General features: G+C 45.0%; 1 protein-coding gene across 8 annotated transcripts in view; it reads right to left on the bottom strand.

The window, feature by feature from the left end:
• Positions 1–5568: 5568 nt before the first annotated feature.
• LOC106570910 (sodium-dependent phosphate transporter 2) overlaps positions 5569–14897 on the bottom strand; it is a 99742-nt gene continuing 90413 nt past the window's right edge. For 5 of the 8 annotated variants that reach the window (XM_045695389.2, XM_045695391.2, XM_045695392.2 and 2 more), the window contains 2 exons: positions 12188–12272; positions 7672–8580 (listed from right to left, as the gene is read on the bottom strand). In XM_045695389.2, coding sequence (XP_045551345.1) covers positions 8416–8580; positions 12188–12272 — 250 coding nt within the window. In that variant the 3' untranslated portion in view covers positions 7672–8415. Of the gene's footprint in view, positions 6842–7671; positions 8581–12187; positions 12273–14897 lie in introns of those variants that run through there. The other 3 variants (XR_014380581.1, XM_082961574.1, XM_045695395.2) reach the window with 3 other exon arrangements.

Here is a 14897-nt window from a genome sequence, read left to right as displayed (position 1 = left end):
ATCTGTGTGAACGTGCCTTAGACATGCTGCAAGGAGGCATGAGGACTGCAGATGTGGCCAGGGCAATAAATTGCAATGTCCGTACTGTGAGACGCCTAAGACAGCGCTACAGGGAGACAGGACTGACAGCTGATCGTCCTCGCAGTGGCAGACCACGTGTAACAACACCTGCACAGGATCGGTACATCCGAATATCACACCTGCGGGACAGGTACAGGATGGCAACAACTGCCCGAGTTACACCAGGAACGCACAATACCTCCATCAATGCTCAGACTGTCCGCAATAGGCTGAGAGAGGCTGAACTGAGGGCTTGTAGACCTGTTGTAAGGCACGTCCTCACCAGACGACAACGTCGCTGGACCAGACAGGACTGGCAAAAAGTGCTCTTCACTGACGAGTCGCGGTTTTGTCTCACCAGTGGTGATGGTTGGATTCGTGTTTATCGTCGAAGGAATGAGCGTTACACCGAGGCCTGTACTCTGGAGCGGTATCGATTTGGAGGTGGAGAGTCCGTCATGGTCTGGGGCTGTGTGTCACAGCATCCTCGGACTGAGCTTGTTGTCATTGCAGGAAATCTCAATGCTGTGCGTTACAGGGAAGACATCCTCCTCCCTCATGTGGTACCCTTCCTGCAGGCTCATCCTGACATGACCCTCCAGCATGACAATGCCACCAGCCATAATGCTCGTTCTGTGCGTGATTTATGGCAAGACAGGAATGTCAGTGTTCTGCCATGGCCAGCGAAGAGCCCAGATCTCAATCCCATTGAGCACGTCTGGGATCGGAGGGTGAGGGCTGGGGCCATTCCCCCCAGAAATGTCCGGGAGCTTGCAGGTGCCTTGGTGGAAGAGTGGGGTAACATCTCACAGCAAGAACTGGCAAATCTGGTGCAGTCCATGAGAAGGAGATGCACAGCAGTACTTAATGCAGCTGGTGGCCACACAAGATACTGACTGTTACTTTTGATTTTGACCCCCCCTTTGTTCAGGGACACATTATTCCATTTCTGTTAGTCACATGCCTGTGGAACTTGTTCAGTTTATGTCTCAGTTGTTGAATCTTGTTGTGTTCATACAAATATTTACACATGTTAAGTTTGCTGGAAATGAACACAGTTGAAAGTGAGGATGTTTCTTTTTTTGTTGAGTTTAAATATATATTTTTCTAAACCCCCCCCAGCACCCGCAACTGAAAACACCTTTCAGATGTTGTCAAGAAGAGGCTGATATACTGCTATGGTAGTAGGTGCCAGGTGCACCGGATTGAGTGTCAAGAACTGCAACATTGAGTTTTTCATGCTCAACAGTTTCCCGTGTGTTCATCAAGAATGGTCCACTACCCAAAGGACATCCAGCCAACTTGACAGCCAACTGTAGGAAGTATTGGAGTCAACATGGGCCAGCATCCCTGTGGAACGCTTTCGACACCCTGTAGAGTCCATCCCCCGATGAATTGAGGCTGTTCTGAGGGGAAAAAAAGAGGGTTAAAACTCAATATTAGGAAGGTGTTCTTAATGTTTTGTACACTCAGTGTATTTCCTCCTTATATTGTACATTCATTGGCCTGGGCTATTGTTTGCATTCATTACCAGGTCATTTTTAATCGCTAAGCATCTGCACAAAAAAATTGCTCATTATCATTATCTGTGGACAACAAACGTTGAGATTATCCTCTTGGTTTGTACCGTCTTAAATCGCCCCACGGTGTATATCTGTATCACTGAGTCTACCTTTTACAATGGTTGAAAATGCTATGCCATGCTCCCTTCTTCCCTGGCGGCTCCCTTCTTCCCTGGCGGCTCCCTTCTTCCCTGGCGGCTCCCTTCTTCCCTGGCGGCTCCCTTCTTCCCTGGCGGCTCCCTTCTTCCCTGGCGGCTCCCTTCTTCCCTGGCGGCTCCCTTCTTCCCTGGGGCCACCCCTTCTTAGCTGAGACCACACCCACAACACAAAATAACCACACCCACAACACTGTATTTGGTATTCTTTGTAATTTTAATTCCCATAATTGAATTAGTTAAATGCAGACCATTTTTTTCATTTCACAATTATTCATTTTTTTTTTTTTTTTTACAAATAAAACATTACAGTACAGTTATTATGCAAATCAGAAGAGCTTACTTTGTTAAGTCTTAGATGGAGCCCAGGCTTTGTGGGACCGGTTATCAAACGGTTAAACAGCGAAGCGCTATATAGACAACACCGAGCAGTTTGAGAACCTGCAGGCCAGCTAAGGTAAGTAGCACATTCTACCACAGAATAGACTAGATAGAAAATGAGGACACACTGTCTGCACCCACAGTAGAGACAACTAGCGCTTCCTAGTGGACAAAGTGAGGAATTGGAACCGTTTCCTCCTCGGGAGCAGCAGCGCTAGCCTGGAAATCCAAAATGAATTCAGCTCTGTTTCTTACAATATTGAAACGTTACGTGATTCCAGGCTATAGCAAAAGTGCCACCGTGTGGGGACACAGTGCCATTACATCCATCCACCCTGAAGAACAGTGCCTCTGCAGAGCGAGACAGTGGCGCCGTCACACCACAAGATTCTGCTTTATTTATTATTGCACGGAATGTTCCCGCAGCGCGTCAGAGGGCTCGGCTGTCTGTTACCAAGCATCGGCATGGTAACAAACTGTCAAACTCTCCCCATTGGCAACCACCCCAGTCATTGGTTATTGTTTTTGATTGATTGATGATCAGTAGCTAATATTGGTTAAAATGCAGTCTCTCTCTACCTTGAGCGGTGCATCCCTAACAGCCTATCAGGACTGAGAATGCATAAAAAAAATAAAAATAATGACCAGGTGAGTTCCAAAGGGGATCAATCTATGGAAACAGATTAATGCCAAAACGCTGGCAGGAACGGGCCTCCATAACTCACTGTTTGTCCAAGGACTATGAGCTGCGAACGGTAGTCATCTCGCCTCGGGCATAAAGCCTGTCCACCACTCTCCGCCAGGTCGACAAAGCGGATGTTTCCGGGTTTTGAGGGATACAGTATTTTCAACCTGGGAACTCCGCTCAGGTGTGTTTTTACGCCTGCTACGTTAGGTTACCAGTCCACAGACCTCTTTTTCTAAGAGCTGATTTGAAATCAGACCTTAGAGTTATTAGCCTTAGCTCTGTCCTTAGTGATACTGGTCTCAGGACCTGCTTTTAAACTCATTGTCTAGACATGGATGATAAAAGTCTAATATAAGCTTTCTGTTTCCTGCTATAAATAAGTAACCCAGTCTGGCAGCTCATCAAAGCGGTATAGGGAAACAAAATTACAAAGTGTTTTTATCTAAAATTCAAAATAAAAATGGTAATTTAAAAGTCTGATCTATATCGACAACCGACACACAGTCTAACGTAAGGAGAGAGAGCACGCTGGGCTACATCGGAACGTGGCCAATCACGTTGGAATGGAGGAAATCATGACATCATAATGACCACTTCCTGGTTACAAGCGATGACATCACAGTCTCGTGACCCTGTGCCAGGTTCCCAGCGTGTTCCACCACCCTCCTCACAGCGTCTGGTGCGGTTCACTCGGGGCGGGGGGTTAAAACAGAGATGGTAGAAAAATATATAGTCTTGATGAAATGTGTCTATTTATTCTCTTCATTATTGAATTTGCAGCCATACATGTAGTGTTAACACAGCAGTGTAGAGGGTTCAGGATAACTAGCTCTTCTACAAGAGAAGAAAAACATGAGGACAATGAGACGTCATCAACGCACTTTCGTCTAGACACTTCAGGTTATTTCGTCTTACATTATTCATGGTTAACAATAATAATAATAGTTTAGTCTTTTCATTGGCATCATTAGGCAACACGCTTTTTTTTGTCATATATATATATATATATATATATTTTTTTTTTTAGTTACTCAACAATATCTTGGTTACGATGTAAACTCCACAGTACTTATAACTTACTGTATCCATCACACAGTAAAACATAACTTTACAAGGCAAATGGCCACTTAAGCATAGATTGGTTCATGAGATAAAAATGAGAAAAAAAAAACACACCACAAAGAAAGAAAATGTCAAAATTAAAATAACAAATGATTTGCATTTGGGGGTTTTGTTCAAATTTGAAAAACAAAGCCAGGCTTTGTTGGTTCGTTTGTTCATTTACAAGTCAGGTGACCGTCAAAAACTCTGGTGATGATCAAAACTACTCCCAAAACCTTGATATAAACCGTAGAGTTGGATCGAGGGCTCACTTGCCACAAAGTTTGTTTTAGCATGGGCAGACATTGGTATGTGCCCTCTATCCAACTCTATGAGCTACAGGTACCTTCCATATTAGCCCTGAACCCTCCATATTAGCCCCTGATATCGTTCCCATCCTCCCCCTCCTCCTAATAACACTACTGATATCATCCCCCCTAATAACACTACTGATATCGTCCCCCCTAATAACACTACTGATATCGTCCTTATCCCCCCCTCCCTAATAACACTACTGATATCATTCCCATCCTCCCCCTCCCCAATAACACTACTGATATAGTCCCCATCCTCCCCAATAACACTGATACCCCCCCCCCAATTACACTACCGATATCTCCCCCCAATTAAACTACCGATATCTCCCCCCCCCCCCCCAATTACACTACTGATACCTCCACCCCCCAATTACACTACTGATACCTCCACCCCCCAATTACACTACTGATATCTCCCCCCCAATTACACTACTGATATCTCCCCCCCCAATTACACTACTGATATCTCCCCCCCCCAAATACACTACTGATATCTCCCCCCCCAAATACACTACTGATATCTCCCCCCCCCCCCCAATTACACTACTGATATCTCCCCCCCCCCCAATTACACCTACTGATATCTCCCCCCCCCCCAATTACACTACTGATATCTCTCCCCCCCCCAATTACACTACTGATATCTCCCCCCCCAATTACACTACTGATATCTCCCCCCCAATTACACTACTGATATCTACACCCCCAATTACACTACTGATATCTCCCCCCCCCCAATTACACTACTGATATCTCCCCCCCCCAATTACACTACTGATATCTCCCCCCCCCAATTACACTACTGATATCTCCCCCCCCCAATTACACTACTGATATCTCCCCCCCCCCAATTACACTACTGATATCTCCCCCCCCCCCCCCCCAATTACACTACTGATATCTCCCCCCCCCCAATTACACTACTGATATCCCCCCCAATAACACTACTGATATCCCCCCCAATTACACTACTGATATCCCCCCTAATAACATTACTGATATCATTCCTATCCCCCACCTCCCTAATAACAACACGGCTTACCCAGACACCTGGGGAGGGAGAGGGGAGGGGTTGAATCTCATAACCTGTTCTGTTGGGTATTCCTTAAAACAACGGTCTGAAGCTACAACAGAGGAAGACTAAATGCCCCAAATGGCACCCTATTCCCTACATAGTACACACTACGTTTCACTTGAGTCCTATGGGGGTAGTGGTCAACGGTAGTGCACTATATAGGGAACCAAGGGTACCATTTGGGACAGGCCCAATTGGGGGGGGGGGGGGGGGGGGGGGGGGGGGGGGGGGGGAGGAGACATCACTGACATGAGCCTTTCTCTCACAATGACATGACGTCTGACCAAACACCCAGCATCTATAGGCTGGGGGGGGGGGGGTCAATCTAGAGTCTAGACAGAGATGGTGTGTGATTACTACACTTTTGAGCTAGTTCGAACACTGGCCACCGGATTTTATAACCTAACTTCTGTTTCCCCTGGAAAGAAAAAAAACAAACGGTGGGGACTCCTGCTGGTTTAGGTTATTTCACTTGAACAAACAGACAGTCACCCTGATCCATATACTAACAGTATATACATCCTCCAGTATTGTCCTCAGAGGGCTGGGATATACAACAGACAGCACCAGTGGGCCTGAACATACTGCTGGGCGGTGTGTGTGTGTGTGTGTAGTCTGAATACAGGTGGACTAGCTGGTATAGGGGCTTATAAAGGCAGTGTGTGTGTGTGTGTAGTCTGAATACAGGTGGACTAGCTGGTATAGGGGCTTATAAAGGCAGTGTGTGTGTGTGTGTAGTCTGAATACAGGTGGACTAGCTGGTATAGGGGCTTATAAAGGCGGTGTGTGTGTGTGTGTGTTGATTTCAGTATTTTGGCTGCTGCTACACTTTGACGTGTCTGTGTGATATTGGCATGTTGCTATGACAGCAAGTACGGCAGCTTACTTTGGCATGGTATAACTCACCCTGTTGAGCTGTCCTACCCAACACACACACACACACCCCTCTAAAACTGTACTTGGAACACAAGAGAATATCCAGTTCACTACAGAAAGGAAACAGTTTGTTTGTTAAATTGCTGCAAATAGTCAAATTGATTTGTTTGAAGTGATGGTTCAGAATACTGAAACTGATAAAAGGGTTTCCTCAGGATCTTTGGTAAAATATTATTCTGAAACTAACAAAATGAGAAAGCGCCCCCCCCCCCCCCCCATGTGCTCAGTTAAAATGTTAAATAATAAATGAAACGGACAGAATATTGGGTGTATTCTTATACCTCACCCAGAGTGAAAACAAAAAGTATTCGTAAAAGACAAAATACAAATCTAAAAAGACACAAAACCCCATGATAGTTTACAGTACAAATGACATTATAGAACACATAAAAAAAAACAGGGTATCCATCTTTAAAACATACAGAACGCAGTTCAACTGGGCCATCTTCTGGTAACTGGTTTCTATGGTAACATCTGTTCTTGTCAATGAATGTTCTGTATGATGTCATGTTTCATGTGGAGCCCAGGAAGAGTAGCTGATGCTTCAGCAACAGCGTGTAGGGATCCTAATAAAATACAAAAATATATATATATACCGTATACAGTACCAGTCAAAAGTTTGGATACACCTACTCATTCAAGGGTTTTTCTTTATTTTTACTATTTTCTACATTGTAGAATGTGCAATGCTGTCAACTAGGCAACGGGTGGCTACTTTGAAGAATCTAAAATATACTTTGATTTATTTAACACTTTTTTTGGTTACTACATGATTCCATATGTGTTATTTCATAGTTTTGATGTCTTCACTATTATTCTACAATGTAGAAAATAGTAAAAATAAAGAAAAACCCTTGAATTAGTAGGGTGTGTCCAAACTTTTGACTGGTAGTGTATATCTGAAGAAAAAAAAATTGCAATCCCAGCACCATGGGAGGGTTTTATGGTCGCCGTGGCAACAAGACCTTCCTTCCTGTCTAGCATGTAAGGGCAGTAACTTCCTTCCTGTCTAGCATGTAAGGGCAGTAAACGGTAATGGTAGGCTATGAAGGGTCAGAGTGGTTTGGTTAGAACAACACACATCTTTTTGTTTTAAAGCTAAGCTGCAGTACAACAAATCGCACTCAAATAATCCAATATTACAATATGTACAATTTTTCTTTTGGGCATTAAGGATAGCTACTGAACCGACTACACCGTTGTCTCCTACTGCAGGCAGCCGCTATTAACGCAATGAAAGATATATATATATATATAAAGGTAAATATAATTATAACTCTGTTAACTAGTGATGACCGAAACATTGTGTTGACTGCATTTGTCTTTTCATATTATTGCCTGTAAAACAGTAGAATCCTAGTGTCTTAACGTATATCTGTCCGTAACGCGCCGTCTGTCCGTAACGCGCCGTCTGTCCGTAATGCGCCGTCTGTCCGTAATGCGTCGTCTGTCCGTAACGCGTCGTCTGTCCGTAACACGTCGTCTGTCTGTAACATCGTCGTCTGTCCGTAACATGTCGTCTGTCCGTAACATGTCGTCTGTCCGTAACATGTCGTCTGTCCGTAACATGCGTCTGTACAGCAGGTTGTTTTATAAGATTGAACATTAGTTTTTTTTATGCAAAGAAAAATAAAACAAAAAAATAAAGATTCCTTCAGCATAGAAGTCAACAAGTCTCTTGACCAGAACCCAGGCAACATGTAATCTAACCCTCTTCAGGACTAGAACCCAGGCAGCGTGTGATCAAACCCTCTTCAGGACTAGAACCCAGGCAACGTGTAATCTAACCCTCTTCAGGACTAGAACCCAGGCAGCGTGTGATCTAACCCTCTTCAGGACTAGAACCCAGGCAGCGTGTGATCTAACCCTCTTCAGGACTAGAACCCAGGCAGCGTGTGATCAAACCCTCTTCAGGACTAGAACCCAGGCAGCGTGTGATCTAACCCTCTTCAGGACTAGAACCCAGGCAGCGTGTGATCTAACCCTCTTCTCCCCTCGTAGACACAGTTTAATTAACCACTCCATCCATCTCTTATCTCCTACTAGCCTCATTCTTTGTATCTCCTCTTTCTTTACCACTCTTCACCGTCCCCTCTCCCTCTCCCTCCATCTCGTCTTTTCTCCCTCTCTCCTCTCTTCCTCAGACATAAGGGAGGATGCCGTAGACGAACAGGGCCATGACCGCGGCGCTGAACAGCCCCGCCACCGGCACCGTGACAAACCACGCCAGGAAGATGTTACGGAACAACCGCCAATCAACCGCCTTCTTGGAGCGGATCCAGCCAACCGCAACCACCGAGCCCACCTGGTCACCATGGGGGGGGGGGAGAGAACAAAATTAACCGCAGCACAGAATGGGTTAAATTGATATATATTTATATGAGTTCAGCCAGTGGTCCTGGTCCACCAAACCTGGTCCAGGAGAAGGCTGGGCAGCCCTGAACAACTAACTGCTCAAGACCTGACCTGAGAGTCAGGTGGGTTAGTTAATGCAGGGATAGAACAAAAGCCTGCTGTGAGCCTAAAAGCACCAGTGTTGGTTGGTGACAGACCACTAACGTGAAATCTCCTAGGTTAGCAGTGACAGTTTGATTTCAACACTTCTATTTGTAGGTTTCTTCATATCAGTCCGCTGAAGACTGAAGTTACCCGTTTTACTGTCTGATTTCACCACCCCTAAATAGAATCCACCCAAAATGGAATCCACCCCAAAATAGAATCCACCCAAAATGGAATCCACCCAAAATGGAATCCACCCAAAATGGAATCCACCCAAAATCAATAAATACCTGAATGTGTGTGTGTGTGATTGTGCATGTTCCCTTCAGTGCATACTTATGCAATGTTCAGGCTTCCACGACATCACATATCTGATCTCACATATTTACATGAAATACTTAATGATCAAACTACCAATGAAAACAACTTGTAGTCTGTACTCAGAACACAACCATCCCAGTGGAATTAGTGTGCTGGGTTATGTGATTTACATGTACAGTGACACATCCAAGCATGCTCCATATGTGTGGCGGAAGGGCGGGACAGAGTGTGTGTGTCTGCGTGTGTGTGTGTGTGTTTGCGTGTGTGTTTAGCCCTCTATGGGGAGGTACTGAGAGCAGAGAGGATTGGTGTTATACGACCAGTGTAACCCGAGGTAGCAGCCCTGTGACGCAAAGAGCGGGAGTCTAAATCTGTTGTGTGTGTGTGTGCAGCAGTCTAAATCTGTTGTGTGTGTGTGTGTGTGCAGCAGTCTAAATCTAGACTGGGTCAGGAGGGACTGCCCATGTTTCACAGCCAAATTCCAATCCTTTTCCCAATTATTGAAAAAAAATATCTGATCTGATAAACAGAACTGGGCTGCCTGTGTAAAAGCAACCAGAGAATCTGTGTGGCCCTGAGCAACTTAGATGGAATCTAGCTAACTCAACGTTGTGAGAGAATGGCCACGTTCCAGACAGACGACATTTGAAGCTGCACTGCGAGCATTAACCAATGGTTGCATGATGTCATCAGCTGCACAGTCAGGCATTGAATGGTGATATCATATGATATGGTTGGCTGATATGTTAAACACCTATCCGGGTGTTGAGATCTGGCAGGCGACTGCAGTGTAGTCGGTCTGGAACGCGGATATTGTATGACGCTGAGCGAATTGAGCAGCGGACTAGTCACTGCACATCATCATGCCAGTTTTTACAGGGTTAGGGCGTCATCTCAGAGATGTATTAGTTTAATAACGGAGTACGGAATTTCTCGTTATTGAACTGGGTTCAAACTGAATGGTCCGCCCCTAACCTGCACTCTTTCCTGTACTCACACACTACACAGGTCTTGGTAGAAGCCACCTTGGTGACACCAGGGTCATAGTCATTAGGATACAAACAGAAAAACAACTAAAATTATACTTATTGGATTTGTTCAATAAGAAAAGCTAGTTTTCCATTTCCGTTGCAAAATGTTTTTCCTACGGTGTTCCCTAATGAATATGACCCTGATCGTGAGTTGAGACGAGAGCAACCTCTGATCAATTGGTCAGTGGTCTTAACAAATCAACCAATCACCAGAGACAATATGGACATCACAATCATACGACAGACATAGCTAGCCATTAGCATGTTAAAGAGAGTTAGGCCTACTGCTACCAAGGAAGTGGAGGAGAGAAATCAGGAGAAATGATTTTAGTGAATTTAGCATTTTTAAATCAATTGAAAAATACAGTTTTGTTTCTTGAGCATTTTCCCCCAGCTGATGACAAATGTACCTAAAGGAAAAGCCTGACTTGACCAAGTCCGTTGCTGAAATATTGCTCAATGAAGCAGTTGACTCAGAGTTCTAGAGTGTACAGTAGCCAGCAGATGCAACCCGCTTGCTTACAGCTGCACTAGTAACATTTGCGATAATGAGGCAATTTGGAGATCAAAGCATTTCTCATCCCTGGATTGACGTACGTTTTCCCTGAGCCATATCTCGTGCCGTCTCCATTTACAAAGGAAGTCCGTTTGACCCTAGCGCGGCAGTCAGGAAGTCCGTTTGACCCTAGCGCGGCAGTCAGGAAGTGGGTCGGATCTGCTGGCTAGTGTGTGCAGCTACATTCTTTTCAGTCCTCTCCTCAATATGTTCCAAATAGCACCCTATTCCCTACATAGAGCCTTCTGGGGCCCATGGTTAAATGTAGTGCACTATATAGGGGGTGCCATTTGGGACACAGCCTGAGTCACCACTGAATAACACAAGACTGGAGTGGCTAATTAAATGAGAGGAGTGGTGTTATGATTGGTCTGCCTGAGGCTAGCCTGGTGCATTTCATTTCATTCAGGAACTAAGATTTCACTAAAATGTTGCATTAGGTAACGTCATTACTTACACGATCCCACTGAGCACCACCCTACTGTTTCAGACACCTTGGGATGATTTAAAACATGTCAATATCAGGTAGGTGAGTGAACTAAGTGAACTACGCTAACTATGGATAGATATTCACGACTTCTGCTATGCGTTGCGTGTGATGGTAAGAATTAAGTAATCTCATTGGTCACTCAGACCTTAACCAATCACAGCCGGAGGAAAAGTGCACAAGGGGTCAAAGCTGCAACTCAGAGTTGTGATTGGCTCAGATTCAGTCTAGTGAAGCTGATGGGAGGAGCTACACAGATTCACTAACCAACCAGCACGCCAATACCTTGCAGTGGGTGGAGCTTATTGGGATGCCCACATTAGAAGCAACAAGCACTGACAGAGCACTCATTACTTCAACGCAAAACCCACTAAATAGATGGAATAGAGAGAGAGAGACACAGAGAGAGAGAGAGAGAGACACAGAGAGAGAGAGAGACACAGAGAGACAGAGACACAGAGAGAGAGAGAGAGAGACACAGAGAGAGAGACACAGAGAGAGACAGAGAGAGAAAGAGAGAGAGAGAGACAGAGAGAGAGAGAGACACAGAGAGAGATAGAGAGACAGAGAGAGACAGCGAGAGAGAGACAAAGAGAGAGAGACAGAGAGAGAGAGAGAGAGAGAGAGAGACAGAGAGAGAGAGAGAGACAGAGAGAGAGAGAGACAGAGAGAGAGAGAGAGAGAGAGAGACACAGAGAGAGAGAGAGACAGAGAGAGAGATGGAGGGGTACAAAAACACAGAGAAGAGAAGTGAGACAAGGAGGAGTTGTAAGATTGCGGGAGCGAGGCAGGCAGCCCAGCCTCCTGAGGCTTTCAGCAAACAGCACACCTGTGGGAACAAACACACCACACCTACACACCTGCCAGGTCGCAGTTGTAAATGACAACTTGTTCTCAACTGGCCTACCTGGTTAAATAAAGGTGAAATAAAAGAAATAAAAAACACACCACACCAACATGCCATGTGAGTGTAAGGGTGAGATGTAGCTGGGAGGCGGTCCACCAGACTGGGTCGTACCTTGCAGTGTGTGGTACTGACAGGGATTCCGATATTGGAAGCAAACACAACAGTGAGAGCTGAAGCCAGCTCTATAGTAAATCCACTGTGAAGAGGAGAGAGGGGGTAGAGAGACATCCTTAACCGTCAGTGTCCTGCCTTTTTACAGAAATCAAAAACACACAGGAGGCCTTCACAGGCACTCACACACACACACACACACACACACACACACACACGCCTTCACAGAAGTCATATCTCCCTCACTCACACACAGACAGGCTCTCACATAAGACAGACAGGCTCTCACAGACAGGCACAGGCTTTCACATAAGACAGACAGACAGGCATCATATAAGACAGACAGGCTCTCACATAAGGCAGACAGGCTTTACCATAAGACAGACAGACAGGCTCTCACATAAGGCAGACAGGCTCTCACATAAGGCAGACAGGCTCTCACATAAGACAGACATCATATAAGACAGGCAGGCTCTCACATAAGACAGAGAGACAGTCATCATATAAGACAGACAGACAGGCTCTCACATAAGACAGACAGGCTCTCACATAAGGCAGACAGGCTTTCACATAAGACAGACAGACAGGCTCTCACATAAGACAGACATCATATAAGACAGGCAGGCTCTCACATAAGACAGAGAGACAGTCATCATATAAGACAGACAGACAGACAGGCTTTCACATAAGACAGACAGACAGTAACTATTGCTGAGTGATTAACTGACATGTCAGCTTTTCTTTGGTCATTAAACAACAAACTGTCCGACATCGATTCCATTACTTGAATTTCATTTAGTTCCGTTTTTTTGTGTGAACCCAACGCGCGGTTTCTCTAGAAGGAAATAAAATTATTCACGACAGAAATCAAGTCAAGAACTACGTGGGACGCTGGGCTGAAGGGAGTTGTAATTTTCATTAAGCAAATATTCAACCTAGTTCAGCGCAGAAACGTGGTAATTAACTACAAATACCATAATCCATTGCACTACTTTTTCAGTCTCGGATAGAGAGGGATCTGAGAGGAAGCATTCACTCTCACCAAAATCTGTCCTATGGGTTTCTATGCATTTCTATGGGTTTATTTTGGACCTACGTTTGTCGCCTGCCTTCCCGCCTTCAGGACAATGAGGACATTGTTAGGGAGGAGACATGAGCATCTCCTCACTATATACAGATCTCTGGATGGATACACTTTTACGCCTGCTACGTTAGGATAGATACACACACAGACTGCATGAGAGATAAACCTACACAACGACGAGGGGGACAGAGACAGTTTGTGAAAGTGTTCCTTATCTACTGTGAACAACTAGAAGAATGATTTCCTCAGACAGCTCTGCAGCATACTTAGGCAGGCTAGCCTAGCTAAATAGCATGACTACAGACAGTACAGTATGGGGAGCACAGAAATATCCTTAGATGGTCTGGCTGGCTGGCTGATACTTCCTGAGCAGAGATGATGACTTTAAGGAGAGCACAGAGATAACCTAGATGATCTGGCTGGCTGGCTGATACTGCCTGAGCAGAGATGATGACTTTAAGGAGAGCATAGAGATAACCTAGATGATCTGGCTGGCTGATACTGCCTGAGCAGAGATGATGACTTTGAGGAATGAACATTAATAAAGTCATGAAATAAAAACTAAGTAATACACACAACTGAAATATTATTTCATAGTAATTTATTTCATAGTCCTGTTTTTCTATTGATGTCTACCCAATGTGGACCTGACAGAGACAATGGAATATTTTCAATGTTTTGGCAATTGAATGTTCACTATTTTTGGCTGTGGAATTTCCATTATAAAGCTATATTTCATTATGCGTTTAATGTAAATAATGATGATATTCAAAACCGAAATAGAAAACGGATTTTATTTGATTTTTTACAATCGAACCGAAACAACCTCAAAAAGCAGGACTATAATATAACCTTTAAAGAGTCTTACGATTACAACTTCCCCTTCAGGGAGTCATGTGACATGCACAGAATGTAAAATGAGTGGGGGGATTTTAGGGTGGGGGTTCCTGATAGACTGGATATAGCACGTAAGTGTGTCTGTGGGGGGGGGGGGGGGGGGTGCGAAGACGACACACTAGGTGCTGCCTACTGAGTGGCTCAAACACCTGATTCACTGCTTTCACACACACACACACACACACCAAAACACACACACGCCAAAACACACACACACACACACACACACACACACACACACACACACACACACACACCAAAATACACATCAAAGCGCACACACACACCTCCCAAAGTGAGGAGACAGGAAGATGCATGGTAATGGCCACTAGAGGAAGGAGAGTCTTTAGAGCGACAGAGAACCACAGCTAATTGTCCTTTATCCCCAGCAGACAGGCTGGCGGCTGATGGAGGCAGACGGGTGTGAGAACAGGGAAGGAGAGGGGGAAGGAAGGACACAAGGAGAGATGGCAAGAGGGCAACAGAGAACAGGCAGTCTTTGTGAAAGACAATTTGTTCTTAACTGACTTGCCTAGTGAAATAAAGAGCAAGAGAGGCAGGGAGCATGAGAGAGAGAGATGGCTAGAGAGGGAAGAGAGAGAGATGGCTAGAGAGGGAAGAGAGAGAGATGGCTAGAGAGGGAAGAGAGAGAGATGGCTAGAGAGGGAAGAGAGAGAGATGGCTAGAGAGGGAAGAGAGAGAGATGGCTAGAGAGGGAAGAGAGATGGC

This window comes from Salmo salar, chromosome 15, assembly GCF_965601325.2.
Source record: "Salmo salar chromosome 15, fSalSal1, whole genome shotgun sequence".
NCBI lineage: Eukaryota > Metazoa > Chordata > Actinopteri > Salmoniformes > Salmonidae > Salmo > Salmo salar.
The sequence above is the reverse complement of the archived record's forward strand: the minus strand, read 5'-3'. Positions and strand labels throughout refer to the sequence as shown.